We start from the raw sequence: 22,014 nt of genomic DNA on the forward strand, positions 1-22,014 counted from the left end.
TACTTGCAGGTGCGGGACTTTCTATGCAGACAGATTCCATCCTTCCCACGCCTGCCACTTAGGGGGATCCAGGACAGGGTAGTGTCCAGTGGATGGGTGGGTGAGGGGAGGGTCTCGGATATATATAAAGAACTTATGGGGGCAGAGGAGACGCTGACCGAGGAGCTGAAGCCCTTAAGTGGGAAGAGGAGCTCGGAGGTGAGATAAAAGAGGGCTTATGGGCAGAGGTGTTGAGTAGGGTAAATGTGACCGCAACCTGCGCTAGGCTCAGCCTGATCCAATTCAAGGTCGTCCACCAGGCCCACATGACAGTGGCCCGGAGGAGTAAATTCTTTGGACTGGAGGACAGGTGCGGCAGATGTGCGGGAGGACCAGCGAAGCATGTCCACATGGGCATGTCCAAAACTGACGGGTTACTGGCAGGGATTCGCGGACGTTATGTCCCGGGTACTGAAAACAAGGGTGGTGATGAGTCCAGAGGAGGCAATTTTGGGTGTTTCGGAGGACCCGGGAGTCCAGGAGGAGAGAGAGGCCGACATTTTGACCTTTGCTTCCCTGGTAGCCCGGCGACGAGTACTGCTGGCATAGAGGGACTCAAAGCCCCCGAAGTCAGAGGCCTGGATATCGAACATGGCGAGCTTCCTCGGTCTGGAGAAGATTAAGTTCGCTCTGAGAGGGTCACTGTCCGGGTTCGCCAGGTGGTGGCAACCATTTATTGACTTCTTTGAGGAAAATTAATCGTCAGCTGGGGGGGGGGGTTAGGGCAACGTAATGCTGACAGATACCTTGCTGTTGCACAACCTATTTTACCTGATGAGTAATCACAGAATTGGTACAATAAGTGGCAAAGGAGGGAGGTTTAAGATGGAGGTTGTCTGAATATTCAGTTGGAGGAATTTTTATCTTATCCTTGGTTCCATGTCAGACAATCTGAAAACATAGATAATGAATTTGAGGCCAGTCCCTTGGAGGGGCAGGAAGTAGAAGTAGTGGTGGCAATTGATACGGAGAAGGCCTTTGATCGGATGGAGTGGGCCTATTTGTTGGAGGTGCTGGGTTGGTTTGGGTTTGGCCGGTCGTTTGTGGGGTGGGTTGAGCTGCTGTACAGGGCACTGATGACAAGTGTTCGGGCAAACAGGGTGAGTTTGGGGTACTTTGGGCTACGCCAGGGGACAAGGCAAGGGCTTTTCCCGTTGCACTCTCCCCGTTGCTTTTCGCCTTGACGATAGAGCCGCTGGCGATGGCACTTCGGGAGTTATGGGGTTGGAAAGGGATTGATCGGGGAGAGGACGGAGCACAGAGTCTCGCTGTATGCGGACAATCTGTTATATATTTCGGACCCGGTGGGCAGCTTCAAAGGATCATGGAAATCTTGAGGGAATTTAGCCAGTTCTCAAATATAAATTGGATATGGGGAAGAGTGAGGTATTTCCGATTTAATGCAGGAGAGGAGATTAGGGGAGTTGCCATTCTGGGTGGCAGGGGCGAGTTTTCGGTATCTAGGATTCCAGGTAACGCAGAGTTAGGTGCAGTTACAGAAATTGAATTTGGCACGGCTGGTGGAGGGGATGAAGGTGGATTTCAAGAGGTGGGGTGTGTTGCTGCTATCACTGGTTGGGCATGTACAGATGGTTAAAATGGCGATGCTGTCCAGGTTCTTCTTTGTGTTCCAGAACCTCCACATCTTTGTCCTCAAGTCCTTTTTTAGGAAGGTGAACAGGAAACTTTTTTTGGAGGGGGGGGGGGGGGGGGGGGCTGCTGGCGCTGCCAAATTTGATACATGATTATTGGGCGGCAAATAGCAATGGTGAGGAAATGTGCTGCGGAGATGGGGTCGGTGTGAGGTGAATGGAGGCAGCATTGTGTAGGGGGATGAGTATGAGGACACTGTTGTTGGCATTCTTTCCGCTCTTACCAGTCCGGTACTCCGTGAACCCAGTGGTGGTTTCGGCATTGTGGGTGTGGAGCATTTTGGGTTAGAGGGCATGTCATTGTGGGCGCCGATAAGTGATAATCACAGGTTTGTGCCGGTGGAGCTGGATGCGAGGTTCCGGGGTGGTGTGAGGTGGAGATAGAGTATTTTAGGGACTTGTTCATAGGGGGCAAGTTTGCTGGAGGAGTTGGAGGAAATGTATGAGTTGCCAAGAGGGAGCGGGTTCAGGTACCTGCAGGTGACGGATTTTGTGAGGAGAGAGGTGCCGTCCTTCCTGGAGCTGCTGCCTCCAATGTTGCAGGACAAGCTGTTGTCGGAGGAGGATATCAGGGAGGGGAGAGTGTTGAATATCTACAGTGAGGTGATGGAGAGGGGGATGCTCTGGTGGAGGAGATTAAGAGTAAATGGGAGGAGGAGTTGGGTGGGGAAGTATGGGCCGGGACGTGTAAAGAGGCCCTACGGAGGGTGAACGCGTCGTCATTGTCATGATGCCCGAGATTCTGGGTGTGGCGATGGCCCCGAGTCTGGAGGTGGCAATGGTCGGTGTGTCGGAAAGTCCGTGAGTCCAAGTGTGGAGAGAGGCGAACGGGCAGCACGGTAGCATAGTGATTAGCACTGTTGCTTCACATTTCCAGGGTCCCAGGTTTGATTCCCGGCTTAGGTCACTGTGCGGAGTCTGCACGTTCTCCCCGTGTATGCGTGGGTTTTCTCCGGGTGCTCCGGTTTCCCCTCACAGTCCAAAGGTGTGCAGGTTAGGTGGATTGACCATGCTAAATTGCCCTTAGTATCCAAGAAAGGTGAGGTGAAGTTACTGGGTTACGACGATAGGGTGGAGGCATGGGCTTAAGTAGGGTGCTATTTCCAAGAGCCGGTGAGGACTCGATGGGCCGAATGGCCTCCTTCTGCACTGTAAATTCTATGAATCTATTAAACTGTATTGGCCTTTGCCTCCCTGGTGACTGATCTTGTTGTGCTGGTGAGACTCGAAGCCGCCAAAGGCGGGGTATGGGTGGGTGACCTGGCAGAATTCCTGTGGTTGCAGAAGGCGAAGCTCGCTTTGCGGGTGTTGGAGTAGAGGTTCACCAACAGGTAGAAACCACTCGTTGATTTCTATGAGGTGGATTGAGGGGTCGGAGAGGGGATGAGGGGGAAGATTAGGAATACGGGGTGTGATAGGGTGTTGGTATCGGGGCGGTTGGGGGCTACTGGTCTCTGTTCAGGTGGATGTTTGGTCTTCTGATATTTTCCTCTATATATGTAAAATGCCTTGACTAAAAATTATTTAAAAAAATAATTTGATGCCAATGTTAGAATAGTGGAACTGGAGTGGTGTTAACATTTTGAAGTTGACCTTTTGGTCATTGAGGAGCCACATTTAGATGAGATTGTGGAGGACGCTGAGGATAGATCCATGCAAAAACCAGAGGTGACACTGCAGGACAATGCACTTCCTGAGATATTGTGTTGGAAAAAATGTAATTGAAGATATGCAGAACTTTTCATGTCCTCAGTGTATCCTCAAGTGCTTTACAGTAAATTAATTGGTTTTTAAATAGTGGTTTGTAATGATCCCCATTGAGACCAATAACATTTGCAAAGAAATTTGAACTTCCAGTTAATAGGTGTAAAGATGACACAACAAGGTTTCGCAAAGACTTTTACTGTAAGAAGCAAACTAGAAGCAACATTTGGCTAAATGTTAATGTAGTCAGTTTAAACTACAGAACAGAACTTTTGCCTTTTGCTTTTAAGACAACCGAAAATCCCACTGTCCCTTAAGTAGTAATTTGATTTTCCCAGATGCAATCCTAACATGATTCTTCGGGCGCAAAGGTTTATTTCCGTTCCCTTCTTCTCTCAACCTGGTAGCTTTTAATCCCAGAAATGTCTTTCATGCTAAGAGTTTTTCTCTGCCACTAGTACGAACTAGGCGAATCTTCCTGCCTTATTTAAATCCTCAAATTTGATCTTTTCCATCTAAGCGCAAGCTCTCACCTTCTTTCCTGCATAGTGAGCCATAGAGACTTTCAACCTCTAGCTGATCTTCTTTCCAAAATCCTGACAAACTGTCCATGCTCGTGTTTTCAGGGATATCTTAAAAACCCTCCCCCTCGAAGCCCATCTCCTAAACAGTGTGAATCACATGTCTTTGGTATCCACGTAGAAATCCTGATTTGTCATCTTTGCGACTCCAGCTGTCTTTTATCTTGGCAGTAAATGGAGGGTTTAAAGCATAATTGGCCAACATTCTCAACACCTTCCTGGAACTTTGAAGACGAGCAGTTTAAAAACTGGAAGCATGGATGCGGCTGCCATTGTCTCCAAATGTGACCACCTTACACTTTCTTTCCAACAAACAATCCAGGTCTCCATTTAATCTTCAACAGCCATGTCACCCATGTCTGTTGTTCGGCCGACTTTAGAACAAGTAACATGAACCTCTTCATTTTATCACAAATTAAAGGCTCAAAAATTCAAAGCATAACAATCTTATAAATCTTGTTTTTGTAGCAGGTTATTGCCTTGGAGACAAATGCGGCAGTAAAATTGTGCACTGCGAAGTTTCACAAATCACAGAAAATTAAATGTTGGTCTTGTTGAGGCTGAACTAGATCCTTTGAAACTTTGGTTCATATTTGACAATGAGATGACTATGTATTCTATCACCACAACCACCTGCTTCTTCCATAAATCACCTGACTCTGCCCCTACCTCAGTTCATATGTGGTGCCTTTGCTACCTTTAGACTTGACTATTCCAACATTTTCTTGATCAGTTTCCCACTTTCCCCCTTCCATAAACTTGAGTTCATCCAAAACTCTGATGCCCACATCCTAACTGGACTCTGTATTCACTAACTTCTGCTGGCTCCTGGTCCAATAGCGTTTCAGTTTTAAAGTTCTGATCCTTCTTTTGGAATCCCGCAATGGGCTCATCCCTGCCTAATTCTGTAATCCCCTTCAAAGAATCCCTATAGTGCACCCTACCTATAACCCCATAACCCTGTAACCCCATCTAACCAGCACATGTTTTGGACACGAAGGGGCAATTTTAACATGGCCAATCCATCTAACCTGCACGTCTTTTGGATACTGATGGACAATTTAGCATGGCCAATCCACCTAACCACCTCTTTTGGACACTAAGAGGCAATTTAGCAGTGCCAATCTACCTAATCTGTACATCTTTGGATGTGAAAGGAAATCGGAGCACCCGGAGGAAACCCACTCAGACACAGGACATGGAAAGAATGTGCAAACTCCACACAAACAGTCACCCACGTCTGGAATTGAATCCAGGTCCCTGGCGCAGTAAGGCAGTAGTACAAAGCCCTCTGCCATCGTCAGCCAAATGAACCTTTGAGATACCTGCATCCTCCAAATCTGGCCTCTTGCGCATCGCCAATTTTTATTGACAGCTGTGTCTTCAGGTGCCTAAACCTTAAGCTCTGGAATTCCCTGCCCAAGCCAAGTGTCTCTCTTTCCTCCTCGAAGACACTCCTTAAAACCTCCATCTTTGACCAAACTTTTGGTCTTTTTATTTACTTAATTATCTCCTAATGTGGCTCAATGTTAACTTTCATTTGAAAATGTGCCTGTGTAGCACGGTGGGGTGTTTTACTATGTTAATGGTGCTATATAAACAAAAGGGATGTTTGAGGAATAAACGTTGGTCAGTGCACAACCTGCAGACTGTTCTTAAAATCATGCCTTGCTTGCGTAGGAAGGTAGTACATCAGTTTCTCATCTTATCTGACAGCCTCAAGATTGTGCTGTATTGTTTTTCTGGATTGTCTGTTCACCAGTAAGGTCAGAACATGGTATAGAATAACATAAGTGGCAATAAAAGCATAAGTTAACTATGTTGTTATATCCTACAGAGCAGTCAAAGAGGACAAGGATGGATGACACATCACAGTTGCAGTCACATTTGGAAGTTTGGTCAGGGCAATCCCAAAACGATGAATAGTATAGAAACAGAACAAAAACATTTGTTAGAAATGGATATGGAACAGGGAGGCAACAATAAGGTCAAAAACTTAAGGAAGGATAGGAATTTCAATAGTTGCATTAATGAGTCAAGAATGATAACCAATCAGCATATATCAAAACTATGAATACGTTTTTCTCTCGGTGGAGGTATTGGTCCACTTTATTGACATTACCACTATGCCTCTGTCTCACCATAATAATTAATGATTAAGGACCACAGGCTTTGTTAACATTCATCTGTAGTGGTAAAACAGTGAGACATCTTATTTTATTTCAGGGATGGAGAAGATCTAGACAGTCAGGGAGATGCAAGCAGCCAGCCCGACACAATTTCCATTGCATCACGGACCTCACAGAACACTCTGGACAGTGACAAGGTAGGTGATATTCTGTCATTTTCAACCAAGCAACATTAAACTTTCAGTTTGACTTCATTGCAATGATTTGGCTGAAAAAAATAGTGCTCTTCACAAGTAAAAATGCAGCTTTTAGCCAAAATTGAGATTTCTTAATCTTTTGAAGTTAGAACCTATATGTTTCACATGGATGAATTTGTGATCAGAAACTGAAAGACGTTAAGCTTATTTATGTTTTATTTTGCTGCCAAAGTGCCACTACAAACCTTGAAGGTTTAAATATGAATGTGCAAATTGATGTGCTGCAAAGAGGAAAGTGAAGCATGTTTCATGCAAAGAACCGGCAAGTATTGCTTGCAGCAACAAAAAAAAAATAATTACAAATTGTAGTTTTATGATTCTTGTGCTCGTGCTGAAAAGTTGTGAGTCAAAAAAAGTTACTTATGCTGATCACACTCTTGTGCCTTCAGTGCTATTCACAGAGAAAAATACTGCTTGTAAGAAAACAAAGAAGTCTGGCTATAAATTCATTGTCTTGGCCGATAACCAGAAATGAATGATATTTAAATGGTTGAAAGCCAGGCCTCCGATTTCGACATGCACCATATTTCCTTAAGCCCTCTTATGGCTCACAATTTCACAGTGTTCCAGTTGGAAGTGACACTGAAGCTTTAAAAGCACCAAAGTACTTCAGAAACAACTGGAAAATGAACAACAAGAATACTGTTTGCTTTAATATTGAACCATATGAATGAGGAAAGTAACAGGTTTGATTTTTAATTTGGACTGGGTGAGATGAAGTGGTGGTTGAAACACCATAATTGGCTAGAGAAAGCAATAACAAATCATGGTTCTGGCTTATTGATCTTTACCCATTGAACTAAACCGAAGAGTGCTTGCATCTGGACATTGGGTGAAGACACATTGACCAGCTGCTGTGATTTTCCTGTGGTCAGAAAAACTTCCAAGCAGTTGAAGAAGGTTTTTAATACCCATTTGAGCTTAACTACTGGCAGAGTATAAATGTTTAGGGCTAAAAGCTGGTACAAAAGGTGAAGTCACACGGGATCAGGGGTGAGCTGGCAAGATGGATACAGAACTGGCTAGGCCATAGAAGGCAGAGAGTAGCAATGGAAGGGTGACTTTCTGATTGGAGGGCTGTGACTAGTGGTGTTCCGCAGGGATCAGTGCTGGGACCTTTGCTGTTCGTAGTATATATAAATGATTTGGAGGAAAATGTAACTGGTCTGATTAGTAAGTTTGCAGATGAGACAAAGGTTGGTGGAATTGCGGATAGCGATGAGGGCTGTCAGAGGATACAGCAGGATTTAGATCGTTTGGAGACTTGGGCAGAGAGATGGCAGATGGAGTTTAATCCTGACAAATGTGAGGTAATGCATTTTGGAAGGTCTAATGCAGGTAGGGAATATACAGTGAATGATAGAAGCCACAAGAGTATTGACAGTCAGAGTGATCTAGGTGTACAGGTCCACAGGTCACTGAAAGGGGCAACACAGGTGGAGAAGGTAGTCAAGAAGGCATACGGCATGCTTGCCTTCATTGGCCGGGGCATTGAGTATAAGAATTGGCAAGTCATGTTGCAGCTGTATAGAACCTTAGTTCGGCCACACTTGGAGTATGGTGTTCAATTCTGGTCGCCACACTACCAGAAAGATGTGGAGGCTTTAGAGAGGGTGCAGAAGAGATTTACCAGAATGTTGCCTGGTATGGAGGACATTAGCTATGAGGAGCGGTTGAATAAACGCGGTTTGTTCTCACAGGAACGACGGAGATTGAGGGCTGACCTGATAGAGGTCTACAAAATTATGAGGGGCATAGACAGAATGGATAGTCAGAGGCTTTTTCCCAGGGTAGAGGGGTCAATTACTAGGGGGCATAGGTTTAAGATGCGAGGGGCAAGGTTTAGTGGGGATGTACGAGGCAAGTATTTTTACACAGAGGGTAGTGGGTGCCTGGAACTCGCTACCGGAGGAGGTGGCGGAAGCAGGGACGATAGTGACATTTAAGGGGCATCTTGACAAATACATGAATAGGATGGGAATACAGGGATACGGACCCAGGAAGTGTAGTAGATTTAAGTTTAGACGGGCAGCATGGTCGGCGCAGGCTTGGAGGGCTGAAGGGCCTGTTCCTGTGCTGTACATTTCTTTGTTCTTTGTTCTTAAACTTGGCATCACCGACATTCCAGAGAAGTACATTTTTGAACAGTAAATTGAAAACACATGAGAAATCTTTTTCCAAAACTGAGTGCCAGTGAAGACTCTCATCAACACTATGGTCTGGAGTTTCCACTTAATTGCACTGTTTTTTCTTCAGCTCAATTACCTTGTATCTGAGGGTCGTGAGTCCTTGGAGCTCACTTTCTCAAAAGACAGTGGAAGCAAGCTTTGAGTATTTTTAAGGCAGAGTTAGATAGATTCTTAATCAGTAGGTGAGAATGTGGGGTTGAAGTTACAATCGGATCAACCATGATCTTATTAAATGGTGGAGCAGGTTCAATGGGCCGAGTGGCCTACTGCTGCTCCTAATTCCTATGTTCATACATAAACAGATTTTTGGGGTCTGAGGGAGTCAATAGAAAATTGGGGAGTGGGTGAGAAAGAGTAATTGAGGCAGAAAATCAGCCATGATCATATTGGTCACGGAGAAGGCTGGGGGTGTGTGGGCAAGACACTCTTCCCCTAATTTTCTTGTAATCTTGTGTTCATTCTCTATCGTCCTCCCCAGAATTTGTTCTTTGCCAACATCCCAAGTCTCTCCCCCCATTTCAAAAACTTTTCTCTGAGATGTCTTCATTGCTCTTCTTCCAGAGCCTATGTGCAGAACAGAATGACTTCTCAGCCTTCATCTCAACTCATCATGTTTCTTGCTCTTTTATCCTCCCGAAATCTCTCCCCATGTAAACTCTCAGATCCATATTGCCTGCCCTCGCCCTGAACTCACATCTTTCCCTTTCATAGAATTTCATAAAATTTACAGTGCAGAAGGAGGCCATTCGGCCCATCGAGTCTGCACCGGCCCTTGGAAAGTGTGCCCCACTTAAGCCCTCTCTTATGTCCCCTTCAACATCACGTTGTTCGGACAACCCATCTCCTGCTCCCTCAACCCTATTCACATTAAACTGCTGGATGCCCAATTTCCCCTCCTAGTCTGTTGATATTAATGGTTCTCTACATAGACACTCTCTTTTATCACTGCTTTCAAAAACCATCCTGTCACCCCACTGCACTTGGAAACTTAGACGCCTCCTTTTCCTCCCCGCCCCCCCCCCCCTCCCCCCCCAATCTATTCCCATTTTGCCAGGAATCCACACATTCTGGTTTTCATCCCTGCCACAGTACTGAAATGGCTCTTAAAGTCACAAATGACATTAGAGACAGGTGTTCCACCAAAACTCCATTCACTCTCATCAGCACCGGAAAATCCCAGCTGCAAACGAGGACGGAAGATTTTGTCCATCGCTTTTCAGCTTGCCTTGCATATACAGCGCCTCACCCTCAACATCCCATTATGTCTGAATTACAGATTAAACTAATTCACAACAAAAAAAAATCCAAATTGATACTTAACAGCATAAGTATCTTTTGATGACATGAAAGTTCTCTCCAGCCCAGAAAGTGTATTACTTGAATTGCTGAATCTCATTCCTGCAAATAGTAAATTCTTCTCCAAGAACTTAAGATAAATTTTGTTTTTTCTTTATTTTCTATCTTATGTCTTTATTTTCTTTCCCTTCATTCAGTTTCTTTTCACTTTAATTATGTACCTATATTGACTCTAATACATCCATTTTAATTTACCCTTATTCAAAATTATTCATCTTACTTTATTAATTCAGAAATCTCTTTGGCTAAGGAGATATACTTTTGGCTCTATTATTAGCCAAGATCCCAATTCTACATTGCCATCAGCTCACACTTGCATGGCAAAATTTATGAGCTGAAGGGTATAAGCAAAAAGTCAGCCTAACAGCATTCATAACAAGATGCCCAGCTCCAGCAAGATTTGGACAAATATCAAACAATCAGAAACATCTTCAATCTATCACACCCTCCTTGACCAATTATTTAGTTTATGGATAATATCTGGTAAAGCTGTAATACCATTTTGGATGTTCAGTGTTCCAATGTTAAGAATATTGAATCTACAACCAGTGGAGTTTCCAAATCTGAATCAAAGACTCAACCGATGTTACATTCACAATCTGTCAACAGCAGTCTTCTATTTCAAACATTTTATATGCTTTTGTTGACATTTGCTGATTTGGTCCGGACCGTGACCCTTAGGAACAACAATGTTTACATCACCTCTTGTCTAATAAGTAATATAATTTGCTGTGTCTAAATTGATTTGGCATAAGACAACCTCATTTTCCATTCCTGAAAATCATGATTTTTCAATACCCGACATATAGGTCAAACCCCCTTTTTCCACCATGATGTTTGGACTTTAACCTGGTGTTGTAAGACTTCGTAATATACTGTGTGATACACAGTGATTAGCATTGTCGCGTCACAGTGCCAGGGTCCCAGGTTCGATTCCTGGCTTGGGTCACTGACTGTGTGGAGTCTGCATGTTCTCCTCGTGTCTGCATGGGTTTCGTCGGGGTGCTCCGGTTTCCTCCCACAAGTCCCAAAAGGCGTGCTGTTAGGTAATTTGGACATTCTAAATTCTCCCTCTGTGTTCCCGAACAGGCACCAGAATGTGGCGACAAGGGGCTTTTCACAGTAACTTCATTGCAGTATTGATGTAAGCCTACTTGTGACAATAAAGGTTATCATTTTTGAGGGAGACTTCTTGCTAATGCTCGATTCTGAGTAGGTTTTTGCTGACTGCAAAATGAATTGCAACTACACAATCAGTTAAATTTAGATAATTTGTGGCCACCAAAAAACAATTCATCCCATCATTCTCCACTAATTTTAGACCCAAAAATGACAAAGAAATGCACCATCCCATTCCAGTAGAGCCTGGGAAAAGGGCATGTTAGAAAAAAATGAGGTAAAATGCAAAAGAAATCTACCTTCTGCTTTTTGGTTTAATTCAATGTTACATTTGTCTAATTCTCTCACTACTTAAAATGAGCTTTGCCTGCCCTTGAAGAAATTGCAGTAGAATCACATGATATACTGAATGCTCCACCGCTTTCAGAAATTATAGAGTTTCTGACGGATGCTTTGTGAATATTCAGAAAATAACATTCAGTAGTTTTTTTTAAATCCTCTACTGCCAGTGACAGCAACAATAAAAATGAAAAAAATGCTGGAAATGCTCGGCAGGTCAGACTGTATCTGTGGTAAATGTCCTGTCATCAGAACAGAAGGGGGATAGAAATGTAAGGTTTATTAAGCCATTGGAAGGGGAAAGGGGACAGGAGGAACAAAAAAGGGCAGGAGAGATTAAATAACAAAATATTTAATAGTGCAAAAACAAAAGAGAGTGGTAATGGATATAGTAAAGAAACAAAGATGGTATCCAGTGTGACTGGCTATACTGTAACCATTTCAGTACATTGTTCAGAAAGGTTAAAGAAAAGGGCAAGGCAGTAAAGAAATGTCACCATCCAGTGGCAGGATCAATAACTAGAGAAAAGCAGTATTGGCAAAAAAAACAGAGATGACATGGCAATTTTACACAGCCGGTTGTATGATCTAGAATGCACAACCTGAAAGAGTGATGATTGAAGCAGCTCCAATAGCATCATTTAAAAAATAGTTCTTTAAATAATTAAAGAGAAAATTATTGCAGGGCATTTGAGAAAAAGCAGGCTGGCATGTGCAAGATTAGTTGAATGGCATCTTCTGCTTATTCATTCTTTGATTCTCCCGGTGACTAGATATCTCAGCTCTGGACAATATTCAGCCTGGTCGCCCAGTTGAAATCACCTGTATTATCTTATAGAAGAGCAGCAAAATTTAGATTAAAATTGAAGGTGCAGTGCGTATCTCTGTTGCGTAACTTGTGTTGCACATCACAAATCAGTCATAGGAATGACTTAAGATATTGTGCCAATCTGGTGAGAAAGCATGTGTGAGCATACCTCCTATTATGAAATAATGTAGATTCACTGAATTATTTTTCCTGCATTGGCAGTAGTTAATGATACTGGTTAAAAGACTCTTCAGTGGAAGACCATACATTTTTGGAATCCTATTTAAAATCACATTATTACAATTTTGGTCACTGGAATGGGAAACTGTTACTATATGAATCGTTGAAATATGAGCTAGAGTTTGTTACAAATTAGGAAATCTAAATGCATGGAGTTGAAAATAATAGCCTGTTTTTCAGGCTTTCATGCACATATTTATTATGTGCCGTAAATGAACGGCTGGCTCTATTGCTTAGGTGTACACATGGCTCATTGCATGTCAAAATTTGGGGCCGAATACCTGTTTCAGGCCTCTTTCCACAATTGGGCTGTAGATGCACTTTGCAGCAGTTCCTTCAGGTGCACAACAGCCAACCAGGCAGTTCTTGAAGGGACTGCTGGAGACATTCACTGGAAAGGAAAGTTCTAAGCTTTCTAATTTTACTTTTTGTGCAGCCAGCGGAAGCAGGAACATGAAAACAAAGGATTTAAACAGGGGTGGGCCATTCATCACTTCAAGCCTTCTCTGCCATTCAATAAGATCATGGCTGATCTGGTCGTGGCTTCAACTCACTTCCCTGTTCCCCCCCCCATAACCCTTGACTCCCTTATCTAGCAAAAATCTGTCCAACTCCGCCTTGAATAAATTCAATGGCTCAGCCTCCACTGAACCATAGAATTGCTACAGCACAGAAGGAGGCCAGTTGACCCTCTGAAAGAGGACCCTAATCTGGTTCTCTCTCCTGTCCTATCCCCGTAACCCCACTTCACCTACACATCCTTGGACACTAAGGGGCAATTTAGCAAGGCCAAATCCACCTTACCTGCACATCTTTGCTTTCCTGGGAAGAGGATTTTGCATGTTAACGACCTATTGAAAGAAAATAAATCTCCTCATCTCCATGTTAGAAAGGAGACCTCTTATTCTTAAATTGTGTCTCTAGTTCTGATCTCCCCCACAAGTGGAAATATCTAGGGGTGATTTTCAGCCCCTTTTAGCCATGTGCGGGATTGCAAATGCAAAACACTATTCTCTCCAGAAAGATTGTGTTTCCTGATTTTCCACGCCGCTCGCCAATGACATCATGAGGTTTACACCCACAAAGGTCGAGAACCTCATTTTAATGTTTTTTAATACATTTTGATGTAATTACCCAGCCCCTGCCACATGATCCCCCCTCACTGAATATTCAAAGCTCACAAACAAAGTTTACAACAGCTATTTGAAGTTGTGAATCAGTCAAAGGGATCCCCCTGAGGTTGCAAAGTTAAGTATGCCCTGGGGGGAGAGGGATATACCCGGCCTTTGGTACAGTGCCAGGGCTGGTCCTCTGGGAGCCACATTTGGGGAGGGGGGGGAAAGCACCAAGGCCATTGAGCAGGGAATGGAGGAGCGGGCAGTGAGGGGGAATCTGCAGGCAATTGTGGGGGAGGGCATTGATCTTCAATTCTGATCGGGCTGCCCTTTAAAGATGGCGCCGAAATTCCGGCTCTATCAGGCCCTGCGCGGCCAGATTGACGGCATAAACCATGGCAATTTTTTACTCGAGAGAGGCTCAAGTGAAAAATGATCTGTGCAACTGGAGAGCTACACAACGGCTTTCCATCTGACTCCCAAGTATCTACCCTGTGAAGTCTCCTCAGGAAATTATATGTTTAAATATATGGTCACCTTACATTATTCTAAATGCCAATGGATATGGACCCAATCTTTCTTCATAAGATAAGCTTTTCATCCTAGGAATGAAGCGAGTGAACTGCTTCTAACACGGTTGTACCTTTTTTCAAATAGGGAGACCAAAACTATACACAGTATTCCAGATATGGTTTCACCAAGCCCCTGTATAGCTGCAGTAAATCGTCACTGATTTTATCACTTGCTTTATTTGCATACTAACTTTTCTTGATTCATGTACCCAGACACCCACATCCCTCAGTACCACCGAGTTCTGTATTCTCTATCTGTTTAAATAATGTACTTTTCTATTCTTGCTGCAAAAGTAGACATGTTTACATTTTCTCATATACTCCATCTGCCAATTTTTTTGACTATCCACTTAACTATCGATATCTGTTGCAGACTCACTACCTCGCCTTGACAACTTACTTTCCTGCCTATCCGAGTGTCGTTGGCAAATTTAGCTACTACACATTTGGCGCGCGATTCTCTGGCCTCGTTACATTGGTCACACTCCCGGCGCTCACAGCCGCCGCCACCTCGTCCCACTGGCTGCCCAATGGCTGACCCCCCTGGACCCTCAGGGGAACAGGACATCCCTCTTGGCCTCCACTGTGTCTAGCAGCCTCCCCAGGTCTGCATCCCCGAATCTTGGGGCACGTCTTCTGGGTGCCATTGTTGCAAGCTGGCTGGGGTTGGTTGAGCAAGTGTTGCTTAAGCGATGCTCGACCTTGTGAGCGGGGGGCTGGCGAGCCCAGTGCCGGCAAATCATCTAGCGAAGCGGCGAGAAACCCGTGAGGCCTCATTAAGTGGACTAATTAACGTTGAATATCGTTGCCGGCTTCGCTGGGCCGAGAGCCGGGAAGTTGGTGGCACTTCCCGCTCGCTGCAACACTAAGAAATCCTTCCAGAGAATCGTGCCTACATCCACGTTATTGATGTAGATTGTAAATAATTGAGATCAAGCACTGACCCCTGTGCCACTCCATTAGTTACAGCTTGCTTACCCACTCAAAAAAAGGCACAGATATCCTTAACTGCTGCTTCGTGCTAACTAATGAACCCTTGACCATACTAACATTTTGCTCCCTGCACCATATTCTCCTATGATATGTAGTGACTTCTAATGTGGCACTTTATCAAATTCCTTCTGGAAATCCAAATACACCACATCTACAGATTATGTTTTGTCCCTTTGCTGTTACTTCCTCACAAAATATTTAAGAAATTCGATAACATGATTTCCCTTTCACAAAACCATGCTGACTCTGCCCGGCCACATTATAATGTTCTATAATCCTGCCAAAACCTCCTCAATAATGGATTGTAGCAATTTCCCTATGACAGATGAAAAGCTAATTAGCCTGTGGTTTCCTGCTTCCTGTTCCTCATTTCTTGAATAAATGTGTTACATTAGCTATTTTCCAATCCACTGGGGCTCTTGCAAAATCGAAGAATTTTTGGATGCATCTACTTTGCAAGCACTTATTTTAAGACCATAAGATGTAGATCTTGGGGACTCATCAACTTTTGGTTCTAATAGTTTTCCCTCGTGATGATGAATGTTTTCTGTTCCTCCCTCCCAGTTAACTCTTGTTTTTCATGTATCCTTGGGCATTTTTCTGAGTCTTCTACAGTGAAGACACAAAATACCTGTTCAACGCCTCTGCCATTTCCTTGTTTTCCAATCACAATTCCCCAGACTCCCTATCCAGAGGAACAACACTAGCTTTAGTTACTCTTTTTCTATTGACATTTTTGAATAAACTCTTACTATCTGTTTTATATTACTAGTTAGCTTTCTCTTGTGCTCTACTTTCTCCCTCTATTTTTCAATCATTCTTTGCTGACTCTTAAAATCTGACCAATCTCCTGATCTACCACTAATCTTTCCAGCTTTGTACAGTGTTTCTTTCAATTTGATGCTATCCTTAATATTTTTTTTCAGCCATGGAAGGTGCATTCTTCTCAAAGAGTCTTTATTACTCACTGGAATATGTTTTTGCTGAGAGTTATTAAATATCTCTTCAAAAATTTGCCTCTGCATCTCTGCTATCCTACCTTTTAATCTAGTTTCCCAGATCACTTTAGCTAGCTCTGCCTTCATACCCATAGAATTACCTTCATTCAGGTATGAAACACCAGTCTTAGATCTACACTTTTCCTGTCACCTAAAGGCTGCATTATAATTCGCTTATTGATTAATCCTGTCTCATTGCTCACTACCAGGTCCAGAAAAGCCTGTTCGCTGGTTGACCCTAGAACTTATTGATCTAAGAATTTGTCCCAAATACACTCTATTAAATCATTTTCCAGGCTATCTTTGCCAATTTGTTTTGCAATCTGCATTTGTAGATTAAAATCATGCATGATATTGCGGTACACTTCCTACACACTCCATCTACTTCTTCCTGGATACTTTGTCCCACCATGTAACTACTATAAGGGAACCGATAAATTGCTCCCACAATTGACTTCCTACCTTTCCTATTACTTATCACTACCAAAACTGATTCTATATTTTGTTCCTTCAAATTAATGTCATCTCTCACGAGTGCAGTAATGAGATCCTTAAGTAATACAGCTACCCCACCATCTTCTCCTAACTTCCTATCTTTTTGAAATGTTATATACTCTTCAATGACCCTGCAACCATGTCTCTGAGATGGCTACCAGTTGCTCCTTTCTTGATATTTTTCCTTCCTCACCTGGACTTGACCTGAGAACCTCATCCAGCATCAGAACGGGCCTAATGTGTTGCCGCTGGGGTGCAACTGGAAACTCCAGCGCACCATTATTATCCCCAAGAGGCTAATTGACCAATTTTCTATTGTTCTGCCAATGGCCTCATTAGGTACCTACAACATGCGCTGCACTACGATCGCACCCAAATCAGCGTGATTTTTGAAATCATTTCTTTCATCCACCCTTTTTCTGTTGTTGAATTTGTCTGCATACGTCTGTAGCTGGGGGAGAAACTGTGTGGCGAATAATAAGTTAAATGGGCAGTCCCTTATAATGACAGGAAGCAACCACTGCCCACTCACTGCTTTTAATGCAGACCCATTAGCTGAAGGTAGGAAATGCTATTCTGCAGTTATTGGTGCAGCAGTTAAGCGTATTCTTCAAGCACTGTTATTGTCTGACTATAGGTGCCCTCGGTTAGAAATTGGATCAATAGAGAGCTCTTTAATTAGGATATTTACCTTTAATGTAAAGCGAATTGAAAAGAGTACCTAATGTGCCCAGAATTTTCAGGCATACATATAGTTCTTCTTTGCTACAAAATAAGCAAAGAATCCTAACCAGTCTGGGTGAAAACCTTTGCGACAATCTCAGTTTTTGAAATAATATGAGAAAACAATAAAGGATTGAAACAGCTCAGCTGGAAGTGCAAGTAGAAGTATGGAGTCTGTTTCACAGCTTCTGAGCTCATTAGCTATGCCTCATCAAAATTGGGTAAGTTTTTTTTTTGTACCACAGTTTATACTTGCAGGGTACTCATGCCTTTACAATCAAATAAAATGTATAAATGCACTTGTGGTCTTTATTTCCTATGCTTGTATTTACAACATTGTCTGCTGGTCAGAGTGTTACCCAATCTAATTCCCATAATCAAATAATACTGCATTAATTATGTGGCCTACGGAATTGAATAGAGTTGTGTGTAAAAGAGAATAATTCAACCTTAATCAGCTCATTTTGTTCTTCAATTTATGAGATAAATTCTCATTCTTGAAATTTTTGTTTACCCTACATCATGTGTGACATGCATATCAAAAAGCAGGTACAGATAATATATGAACCCTTATCCAGTTAACAAATTTGCACAAAACGTTGTTTTTCAGCAGGCTAGAATTTATCATGGGTGTGTGTGAATAAAGCAGATATTTATCATATAGCTAAAAATTTAATGTCCTCAAACAACTAGTTTTGCTAACATATGGAATAGCATTCTCAGCTATACTTTATGCTGTGGGTTATTGGTAATGATTTAGTGAATGATCAGACTAATGAGTGCATTAATGATAGACTAGTACTTTCCCAATGGAGCCTGCTTCTGATTAATAGCATAATTTCTGTATGATTGTACAAAATAACATCATCGAAACATTTCTTCCTCGCACTTTATGTTTTAATTCTATTTATGACAGTTGTTTGCCTTGATCCTAAATTAATTCCCTATCCTCTAGCCTGAAATTCCATTGTTTTGAAATTTAAATAGGTTCAATCTTCACCTAGTTGGAAACTGTGAGGAATAATGGAATAAAATGTACTGTGATTTTGCAATGGAAACAATTTATGGTGAAATCATGTCTCCATTTTACTTTTGTGATTTATTGTAATTTACAGTGGTTTTTAAAAATATCATTTTAAGTAAACATGCAACAATTTGTAGGTGCAACCAGTGTTAGGAGGACAAACCCCAGCTTTTATATTTTGATGATCTTTCACTGATTCATTCATCTCTACAATTTATATAAGTATGAATGTGAGATGAAAGTTCTTCTGATATAAGGAAGCAGCACTCACAAAGAAAGTCCAAGTGGTAATCTGCAATTCATATCAGAAGCAGTGGTTACATGAATCTCAGGTAGAAACTGGTACCCTAAATGAGAACTTCAGTTTTTGTCTCTGTATTAAGAGTTTCCTTTTTTACTTATTCAATTTAGTTCAGATTCAGGATTTTAATTTTACAATTCACATGGAACATTTCATTGAATCAAATTGAGCTTAATATCCCAGTGTGTGTCAGCAGTGCATCAACTTCCAGTTAAAATGTCTGCATAACTGGAACTGGTTTGGAGTTTGCATTATTTTGCTACATATTTGTGGAGCAAATATAACTTGAATATGAATGAGTTTTACTTTGGTATCATGCGTATATAACTATACGGTCTCAGTAATATCACTATCCTGACAAAGCAATGCCGTCCAGGGGCATGCTGTACTTCTGAATTAGCTGTCTTTCAGATGAGCCATTAAACCGAAGCCCTGTCTGCCCTCTCAGGTGGACGTAACAGATCCCAAGGCATTATTTTGAAGTATAGCATAGGGTCCTGACCAATATCTATCCCTCAGCTGTCATCATTAAAACAGATTTTCTGGTTATTACCCCATTGCTGTTTGGGGATGCTTGGTGCGAAGATATTGGTTGCTGGATTTCTCACACTACAACAGTGAATTCAACTTTAGAAGGACTTCATTTGCTGTAAAACACTTTTGAGCTATCTTCAGGGTGTGAAAGAGGATACATAAATACAGACCTTTCTGTTCTTTTTACAATATTGACAATACATGCCTCTTTTAATGTTAGTTTTATCCATGTCCCAGTTCACAGGAAAGTAGTAATTTGCTTGACCCTAATTGTTTCATTAATTCCAATTTGGTTTACAGAAATGATAGTTCTTCATGATTTTGTGTTACTTGCCACATTTTTAATTATTACAATTGTATATTTAGTGCCATTTCCTAATTACTACAACATACTGTTACTGTATCAAAATCGTTCTGATTAGTTGGATATTCTAATAAAAGAACCTAATAAGTAGTGGATGTTTAAGGGCTGTATAAATTAAGTGATTGATTTATGGACAGTGCCAGCATATTAGAAGCCATTTGTTGGATGAAATGCAATATGCAATGCATTTAATATAATGCCCATCATTATTTTAGACACAACACGAAACCATAAACCATGATTTTTTATACCAGAAAACAGGACCACAAAATAGTCAGAGAAAGAGAGTGATCTAATACTAGAGCTTATTCTACTAGAGCTAGAGAATACCAGAGCCCCTGAGATTGTGTTCTGGTTTTAATACTGGAGCTTGCTAGATTAGACTGCATTTGTCTACAGTGTATAAACCTAATTTTGTTACTTCTCTGCCACTTATTTATTCTTAGATAAGATAATTCTTTAATTCATCCACAGGATGTGGATGTTGCTGGCAAGGCCAGCATGTATTGCCCATATTCCAATGCCCTTGAGAAGGTGGTGGTGAGTCTTGAATACAACCATGTGCTGGGTTCTTTGGCCATATTGGAGGGCCGTTAAAAGTCAACTGTATTCCTGTGGGTCACATAGAGGTCAGATTGGTAAGGATGGCAGATTTCCTTCTCTGAAGGATTAAGGAGTATTACTGCACCAGATGGTTTTTTAATGACAATCCATCATCATTACTATTACTGATTACCAGAATTTTTATTCCAGATTTACTGAATTAAGTGAATTTAAATTCCCAAATGCTATTGTGGAATTTGAACTCGTATCTCAGGATCATTAGTTCATGTCAAAAGCAAAATATTGTTGATGCTTGAAATCTGAAATAGAAAGAGAAAATGTTGGAAATACTCAGCAGGTCTAGCAGGATCTGTGGAGAGGGAAGCAGAGTTAATGTTTCGGGTCAATTACTTTCATCAAAGCTGGGCAAATGGCATTTCAAACTTTTCCCAGTCGTGATGGAAGATCATCGACCTGAAACGTTAACTCTTGTTTCTTTCTCCATAGATCCCGCCATACCTGATTATTTCCACCATTTTCTGCATTATTTGTGGGGTTACTAATCCAGCAGCACAACTACCATCGGATCATAACCCATAAAAATTGACTAAAATACATATTTTATAATTGCAATGTAATTGATAGATAAAATTTGCACAGCAAAATAAATTATGAAATGTTTATTGATCTTCTAATTCGTTTTTTTGATATGTGAAGTTCAAATTTTATGTAAACCCAAGTTGAGACCCAACATAAATTAATCATTGAATTAAACTATACTTTCTAAGCCAATATCAAGAAAAGGTGAAGAATTTAATATTTAATTTATTTATTGCATTTCAGCCATTGCAAAAACAAGCACCCAAAAATCTACTTCCCAGCAATGGTTTTCCACCTCAGACACACAGTGCCCAATGAAATCTGTGTTGATGAAAAGTCATCATAAATTGTAGAAAAGGTCATTCTGCCTCATGTACTTTTGATATAGTTGATGAAAGAAGAATTTTATCTGTGGGATAAAATGAGTATTTGTATCCTCAGTTATTATTCATACAGAGGTCCACAGGTATTCCAGCCGATGCACCACACAAAAAAACTAGATATTGTGTTTAAAAAGGCTTTTGTGCCTTGAAGAAAACAGGATCAATAATGATTACAATGTCTGTGTATTGGTTGATGGTAGTCAGTTTTTCTTTAAAATTATTTGATATGCTGTTATTTGAAACAAAATCAAGGGTGTCAGTATGATTCCAGAATCAGGTTCTGGTCTGACTCCATAATCAAGCAATGTGATATTATTTTGTGAGAGGCTACATCACAAGCACTTGGGTTTGATGTCACATGTAATTGCTTAGATCTCTTGCCACTTCAAATAGTTAAGTAAAGAGGAGTTTTCCTTTTGTTTTGAGAGACTCGCTGCCCTGTGCCAAAATTATAAAAAATAGGGAAATGTCCTATGATGGCCTTATAACGCCATTCGGCTGATTGATCATTTAAATGTTATATACAGTCATGTCAAACATTAAAATCGGGAAATTACTGAAGGCCAAGATATCTGAATGTTAGCTGCTCTTTTTCTGAGTGCAGGCTTCCTCCTGCAAACATTCTGACTCATTTCAGTGCAATTGAAATAGTCTGGAAGAACTAAGAAAGCATTCCAGAAGTCATCCAAATCTAGGAGAAAATATGAAAGAGCAAAACATTTATTTTGTGAAATACCCTTTTATTCAAAAATCTGCATGACATGTTCTAGATTGCACAATTCAAATGTTATCCTTTAATGAAATGAAAATCTTCTGTTACTTCATAAAATTTTGAGTATTGACATCCGGGATTGTGTAGTTAGGGGGTTATAACAATTATTTAAATCCATTTTGATCCAAAATGGTAAATAGTTTGTATTTATAGATTTAATCGAGTAAAATGTCCATTTTTAAAA

General features: G+C 41.4%; 1 protein-coding gene across 8 annotated transcripts in view; it reads left to right on the forward strand.

The window, feature by feature from the left end:
- LOC140425346 (triple functional domain protein) overlaps positions 1-22,014 on the forward strand; it is an 801,905-nt gene that overhangs the window by 536,006 nt on the left and 243,885 nt on the right. For all 8 annotated transcript variants that reach the window (XM_072509518.1, XM_072509516.1, XM_072509515.1 and 5 more), the window contains one exon: positions 6,203-6,302. In XM_072509518.1, the coding sequence (XP_072365619.1) occupies positions 6,203-6,302 (100 nt within the window). The remainder of the gene's footprint in view (positions 1-6,202; positions 6,303-22,014) is intronic.

This window comes from Scyliorhinus torazame, chromosome 6, assembly GCF_047496885.1.
Source record: "Scyliorhinus torazame isolate Kashiwa2021f chromosome 6, sScyTor2.1, whole genome shotgun sequence".
In the NCBI taxonomy this organism is placed as follows: Eukaryota; Metazoa; Chordata; class Chondrichthyes; order Carcharhiniformes; family Scyliorhinidae; genus Scyliorhinus; species Scyliorhinus torazame.